This window comes from the organism of the source record quoted next, unplaced genomic scaffold (genome assembly GCF_019419815.1).
Source record: "Pyrus x bretschneideri cultivar Hongxiangsu unplaced genomic scaffold, Pyrus_bretschneideri_v1 Contig204, whole genome shotgun sequence".
Taxonomy (NCBI): domain Eukaryota; kingdom Viridiplantae; phylum Streptophyta; class Magnoliopsida; order Rosales; family Rosaceae; genus Pyrus; species Pyrus x bretschneideri.
The window spans coordinates 107,848-115,913 of NW_025999507.1; the positions used below are offsets into that span (position 1 = coordinate 107,848).

At 38.4% G+C, this 8,066-nt stretch overlaps 1 protein-coding gene across 1 annotated transcript; it reads left to right on the forward strand.

Annotated features, from left to right (window-relative positions):
- The first annotated feature begins 7,128 nt into the window (after positions 1-7,128).
- LOC103934726 lies at positions 7,129-7,557 on the forward strand. The gene has a single exon (XM_009344474.1). It carries the CDS (start codon positions 7,129-7,131, stop codon positions 7,555-7,557), a length of 429 nt encoding a protein of 142 aa, XP_009342749.1.
- Positions 7,558-8,066: the final 509 nt, after the last annotated feature.

Genomic DNA, 8,066 nt, shown 5'->3' on the forward strand with positions numbered 1-8,066 from the left:
AAGTTGCTAAAAACTAATATATTATACATGTTAGCAAAACAAGAAAAACAATTGGCTGTTATTAATTGTATACTTTTATTTAACTTATTTTTTTTCTTTGACAGAATGCATTTATTATTCATAGTTTTATTTATTTGCACCCCCTGTCCTTTCGAAGTTCACTGACATCTCTATCTACATAAATGCAAGTTTGGGACACACATAAAGCAAGAGCAGGTGTTGTAGCTACCAAGTGACATCTGGCTTGTTTTAGCTGGTATGATATGGATTACTGATTTATGATCTCTCTTGAAAGAATAATTTAGGGTAAATTACAAAAAACTACCTTAACTATGAGTCGAACGACACTTTCATACGTCATATTTTAAAAATGACAATGTCATACCTCATCTTAGGAATTTATGCCAATATCAGACCTCCGTTAGTTTTTCTGTTAATTTTTTTGTTAAGTGTTGACGTGGCTAGAGACGAGATCCACTCACTAATTCAATTGGATTAAAAAATAATTAAATATTAAATTTAAAATATTTTTTTATATAAAATTGTGGGACCTCTCTCTCTCCTCCCTCTCTGCACACCTACATCCCCAAAACCCAGAAACCTTCTGACCCGCCCCTCCCCCTCAACCTTCCCCACCACCCTCTCTCTCTCTCTCTCTCTCTCTCTCTCTCTTTCTCTCTCAGGCGCCGAGGATGATACTGGAGCCGAAATCAGCCCTCGACCTGAGCAGAAAAGTGTAAAAATAAAAATAAATAAAAATAAAAGCCAAGTTCGTCTTCCCCACCCGACCCCACTCCCAAATTGGACACACCCCGTCTCCCCACCCGTCAATCCTCCGTGCCAGGCCCGACAAACCCACTGCAAAAAAAAAAAAAACAAAATCTGGATTTTTTTGGTCCAATTTTTTTTTTAAATAAAAAGGTGAAGAATGGACGAAGGAAGAAGGTGAAGAATGGATGAAGGTGAAGGTGAAGGTGAGAGAGATAAGAGAGAGATTGGATGTGAGAGAGATAGGAGAGAGAGAGAGATGGAACGCATGGGAGAATGGGAAGAAAGGGAGAGAATTATGGGGGGTGGGTCCCACATGTTTTAAAATAAAAATATTAAAATAATTTATTTGATACATAATTAAAATATTAATATTTTAATCCACATGGCTAGGAAGTGGGTCCCGTCTCAAGCCACGTCAGCATTTAACAGAAAAATTAACAGAAAAGCTGACGAAGGTCTGACATTGTCACAAATTCGTAAGATGAGGTATGACATTGTCACTTTTAAAAGATAAGGTATGAAAATGTCGTCAGACCAATAGTTAAGGTAGTTTTTTGTCATTTACCCAATAATTTAACTATAATTTGTGAAATAGGAGGGCTACATGTACGAAATGCATAAATAGGAATGTGATTTTAATAGCAGTTAAGTACTGGAAACCATGCTGCAATCAAAGCGGAGATGATAAGTATTGGTTTCACATATCCTTGTTGTGAAAAGATTCTCACAATTAACAAGTGATTGATTGAGCGTTTGATTGTGTTTTCATGTATTGATTGAGCAATTGAATGTGGCACGGTCAATTCCTAACTTCCACGTCTACAAAAATCAAAAGAGTTCATTTTCCATCCACATTGTTTCTTTCGGTTACTTGCAAGAACCGTCCCCACATTAGTTAAAGCCTTGCAAAGAGATCGGCTATTAAATTAGTAAGTCCAATGACTTGAGCTAATTAAACAACTCAGTTGTTAAAAACATCGCAAATAAATATACACCTCATAAAACATAAATTAGGAATCTGAATAATACAACTACGTACCCCTAAGTAAAATATGAATCCATAGTGCCCTATACATGAAATATTTAAATAAAAATAAGCAATTTTCGAAACAGTGGATAGGGGTAAATGTGCAAACAGAATTTCTGCTTGAATTAATCAGACGTAATACAAGGTGTGGTAGGATAGCAAAAGCCTACCGAATTTTGGAGAGACCATGAGGTGAACGTTTTACCCTACTCATGACGCCATTGTACGCCAAAATATGTCATCTTGAGTATGCGCAAGTAAATAGTATTCCCAAGAAATTAATTAGGAGATAATATCTTGAGATAATGGTAACAATGTCCCTAATTGATTGTGACAGAGATTACTTATTTGATATGGTTTTTTTTCGATTGGGTTGGTATTAAAGATAAGATTTAGTATTTAATCTTGTCTTTAATGCCTTTGATTTTTCTATGCCAAGAGCAGGGAGCTTTCAGCTGTCTTAGTTCGCTACTTGAATTTCCAGGATGCTGAGCTGTGTGTGGGAGTATGTCTTCCCATTTAATAGGGGCAATCTCGTATTTCTTGAGAAAAAGTCCTTGTGTTGCGTCCAAGATTTTTGGGATTATTTTTTGCTTCACAAATCCCCCACACTTGCTGGGCTATGGTGCAGGTGTAGAAATCTCAAGCTACTTAGGTGAGGAGAGAGTTGATTCCCAATTTGATGTGGTTCTTCCACTTTGACTCGGAAATAAATTATTCTAGGAAACATAACCTATTGCCACCAAAACCTATTTAAGTCTACCATAAGTAGAGTGTTATTACTAATTAGAGATGCAATCACAAAAAATAATTTTTTAATTGATTATCTTTAATAACAATAGGACTGTTCTATATTAATTAAAGAGTGCAGATCCTTGCCGGATCCTCTTTGTAAGGATCCCGGAGATCCTCCAATCCGTTCATCGTACATCGTGCGGTCAGTTTTTGGCACGTATTGTTTATATTCAATTTTAAATATAAAAAATTGCAATGATTTCTGACCGCATGATGTACGATGAACGGATATGATTGGAGAATCCTCAAGATCCTCCTGGTTAATTAAAGACTTAGAACTACTGAGAATTGTATTATTTTGTTGAAAGAAAAAACAGTGAGAAATATTAGTTAAAGACTAAGACCAGTGACTACAGTCCCATAATCCTACAAAATAAATAAAAAGCACCTTATTTACGAAACCATTAGTGTGAAAATATAATGTGAATAGAGAAAGATGCTTTGGGCTTATCCGTATTATACGAAATGCATAAACAGCAATGCAATTTTAATAGCAGTTAAGTACTGGTAAACCAAGCTGCAATCAAAGCGGAGTTGACAAATATTGGTTTCACATACCCTTGTTGTGGACATATTCTCACAATTGACAAGTGACAGATTGAGTGCTTGAATGTGTCTTCATGTACTGATTCAGCAGTTGAATGTGTGTTTGTGTACATATCGCACGATCAATCCATGACTTCCACGTCTAGAAAAATCAAAAGAGTTCATTTTCCAGCCACATTGTTTCTTTCGGTTACGTGCAGGAGTTGTCTGCACATTAGTTAAAACCCCCTGCAAAGAGATCAACTATTAAATCAATATGACGTCAGACCAATGACTTCAGCTAATTAAACAACTCACTTGTTGAAAACATCGCAAATAAATATATGCCTCATAAAATATAAATAAGTAATCTGAATCATACAACTGCGTAACCCTATGTAAAACATGAATCCATAGTGTCCTATGCATGAAATCTTTAAAAAAAAAATAATTAATTTTCGAAACAATGGATTCGGGTACATGTGAAAACTCAATTTCTACTTGAATTAATAAGATGTAATATGAGGTATCATAAGATAGCAAAAGCTTACCGAATTTTGGAGAGATAAAAGTATTTATAGGTGGTGGCTTGTCATGAGGTTAGGGTTTGACCCTACTCATGACGCCATTATACTAGCCAAAATATGTTATCTATAGGATGCGCAAGCAAATAGTATTCCCAAGAAATTTATTAGGAGATAATATGTTATCTATAGCCTTTGATTTTTCAATGCCAAGAGCAGGGGGCTTTCAGCATTTGTAGTTCGTTGCTTGAACCTCTAGGGATGCTGAGCTATGAGTGGGAGTATGTGCTCCCATTTAATGAGGGCAATATCGTATTTTTGGAGAAAAAAGTCAATGTGTTGCGTCCACGATTTTTGGGATTATTTTTGGCTCCACAAATCTCCCAAACTTGCTGGGCTGCGCATTGAAAATGGAGTAGGTGTAGAAATCTTAAGCTGCTTAGGTGAGGAAAGAGTTATTTCCAAATTTGATGTGATTCTTCCAGTTTGACTCGGAAATAAATTATTCTAGGAAACGAAACCAATTGCCATCAAAACCTATTTAAGTCTACCATAAGTAGAGGGTTATTTCTAATTATAGATGCAACCACAAAAAATAATTTTTTTAATTAGTTATCTTTAATAACAATAGGACTCTTCTCTAATAATTAAAGACTTAGAACAACTAAGAATTGTATTATTTTGTTGAAAAAAAAAAAAAACAGTGAGAAACAATAGTTAAAGACTAAGAACAGTGACTACACACCCATAATCCAAAAAAAAATAAAAAAAATAAAAAAAATAAATCACCATATTTACGAAACCATTAGTGTGAACACATAATGTGAATAGAGAAAGATGGTCTAGGCTTATCCGTATTATACGAAATGCATAAACAGGAATGCAATTTTAAAAGCAGTTAAGCACTGGTAAACCAAGCTGCAATCAAAGCGGAGCTGATAAGTATTGGTTTCACATACCCTTGTTGTGAAAAGATCCTCACAATCAACAAGTGACAGATTGAGCGCTTCAATGTATCTTCGTGTATTGATTAAGTGGTTGAATGTGTCTTCATGTACATAGGGCACGATCAATCCATGACTTCCACGTCTACAAAAATCAAAAGTGTTCATTTTCCATCCACATTGTTTCTTTCGATTACCTGCAGGAATTGTCCCCACATTAGTTAAAGCCCTGAAATGTGATAAGCTATTAAATCAATATGGCGTCTGTTTAATGACCTCAGCTAATTAAACAACTCAGTTGCTGAAAAATCGCAAATAAATACATACCTCATAAAATATAATTTAGTAATCTGAATCGTACAACTACGTAACCCTACGTAAACATGAATCCATAGTGTAACATCCCGACCCGGGGGGGGGGACCACTTCCCGGGCCCGCTCCACCACCGTAGTACAATATTGTCCGCTTTGGGCCCCGACCACGCCCTCACAGTTTTGTTTCTAGATTCTCACACGAGAACTTCCCAGTGGGTCACCCATCATGGGATTGCTCTAGCCCCCTTCTCGCTTAACTTCGGAGTTCCTACGGAACCCGAAGCTAGTGAGCTCCCAAAAGGCCTCGTGCTAGGTAGGGATGAGAATATACGTATAAGGACCACTCCCCTAGGCGATGTAGGATCTTACAATCCACCCCCCTCAGGGGCTTGACTTCCTCGTCGGCACACCACAGCCATGGTTAGGCTCTGATACCAAATTGTCACATCCCGGCCCGGGGGGAACCACTTGCCGGGCCCGTTCAACCACCGTAGCACGATATTGTCCGCTTTGGGCCCCGACCACGCCCTCACGGTATTGTTTCTAGAAACTCACATGAGAACTTCCTAGTGGGTCACCCATCATGGGATTGCTCTAGCCCCCTTCTCGCTTAACTTCGGAGTTCCTACGGAACCCGAAGCTAGTGAGCTCCCAAAAGGCCTTGTGCTAGGTAGGGATGAGAATATACATATAAGGATCACTCCCCTGGGCGATGTGGGATCTTACAATCCACCCCCCTCAGGGGCTTGACGTCCTCGTTGGCACACCACAGCCAGGGTTAGGCTCTGATACCAAATTGTCACATCCCGGCCCGGGGGGGACCACTTCCCGGGCCCGTTCCACCACCGCAGCACGATATTGTCCGCTTTGGGCCCCGACCACGCCCTCACGGTTTTGTTTCTAGGAACTCACACGAGAACTTCCCAGTGGGTCACCTATCATGGGATTGCTCTAGCCCCCTTCTCGCTTAACTTCAGAGTTCTTACGGAATCCGAAGCCGGTGAGCTCTCAAAAGGCCTCGTGCTAGGTAGGGATGGGAATATACATATAAGGATCACTCCCCTGGGCGATGTGGGATCTTACACATAATGTCCTATACATGAAATCTTTAAATAAAAAATAAGCAAATTTCGAAACAATGGATTTAGGTACATATGAAAACTCAATTCCTACTTCAATTAATCTGACGTAATACAAGGAGTGGTAGCATCGCAAAAGTTTACCAAATTTTGAAGAGATGGAGGTATTTATAGGAGGTGGCCGGGCATGAGCTTAGGGTTTTACCCTACACATGATGCCATTATACTTGCCAAAATATGTCATTTGTAGGATGCGCAAGCAAATAGTACTCCCAAGAAATTAATTAGGAGATAATATCTTGAGATAATGGTAAGAATGTCCCTAATTGATTGTGGTAGCGATTCCTTACTTGATATGGTTGTCTTCAATTGGGATGGTATTAAAGATAAGATTTATTATTTAATCATGTCTTTAATGCCTTTGATTTTTCAATGCCAAGAGCAGGGAGCTTTCAATAGACTTAGTTCGTTGCTTGAACTTCCAGGGATGCTGAGCTGCGCGTGGGAGTATGATTGGCCATTTAATGAGGGCAATCTTATATTTCTTAAGAAAAAGTTCATTTGTTGCATCCAGGATTTTTGAGATTATTTTTTGGTCCACAAATCCCCCACACTTGCTGGGCTGCGCGCTGAAAATGGAGTAGGTGCAGAAATATCTAGCTGCTTAGGCGAGGTGAGAGTTGTTTCCTAATTTGATGTGGTTCTTCCACTTTGACTTGGACATAAATTATTCTAAGAAAGGGAAACCAATCGCCACTAAAACCTATTACCAAGTACAGATGCAATCACAAAAATTAATTTTTGAATCGGTTATCTTTAACAACAATAGGACTCTTCCGTATTAATTAAGGACTTAGACCTACTGAGAATTGTATTAGTATGCTGAAAGAAAAAACAGTGAGAAATATTAGTTAAAGACCTAAGAAAAGTAACTACGCTTCCGTGATCCAAAAAAATAAAAAAATAGAAACACCTTATTTACGAAACCATTAGTTGTGAACACATAATGTAAATAGAGAAAGATGATCTAGGCTTATCCTTATTATAAATAGGGTAGCAAGTTAGAACCTATGGAGCAAGTAAATCACACGAGAAAAAGACAAAAAAAAAATAAAAGGAGAGAAGTGAGCGTGATCATCCCATTTAACATGGTAGCAATCCTACCAAACCCTTTTGCATTGAAATCTAACAGCAACCACCGTTACTTATGCTACGGAGCTGCCGGGATTCTCCAATTCACTGGACAGGATCAGACTCCATTGTTCACAACGGAGAATGCACAAACACCCGGATACGTGCATATCAAGCACAATGCAACCGGCAAATACTTGGTAAGGGCTCCTGATCAAAGTGGACCAAACGAAAACACGACCGATGAAAATTGCACTTTGTTCGAGTCTGAGAACATCGGACCAAATGCCCCCACACAAGTGGTCTTCCGATTTCGCCATGTGCAGAGCAAGCTGTATATAAGGCCAACCTATGTGCAAGGTTTAGACGGTGTCCTATGTGCATTGAATGCCAACACTGACGGCAATGGAGTAGAGGATCTCCTTACAGCCGTCGGGCATCGTTGATCAAATTACCACGTGATGTTTATGGGTAACGTCTCTGGAAACCCTCACGAGACTTCATTCGTCCCATACAGGTCTCCTATGGATTTAAAAGGCTTGTTGCATGTGCTTAAATGTAATCTAGTTCCCTACGAAAGTGGCATTAATTTCATCACAAGTTTTTCGTGTTTTTTTTTCCTCTGTTTTTTAAAGTATTTTAGTTTCACTGAATCACGTGTATTAAACAAATAAACATAGTTCGCATGAGCTGTGGTTATGTCCTCTGTGCATCAGTGTGTTCAATAAAAGTTATGTTTCTTGCAATATCCGATGGGGTGTAGGGTGATATCGTGCATCAACTTAGGTGTTTAATCTATTTTCATGCATCTTAAACCAAACAATATGACAGGCCTAAGAAAACTTCGTGAATATGAAAATATAAAATTTCCGTAAATGTGTCCATAGTTTCCGTAAAGTTGCCCATATCTTTTTCTTTCCAAATCAAACAAAGTGGTCATACATCATTAATAACT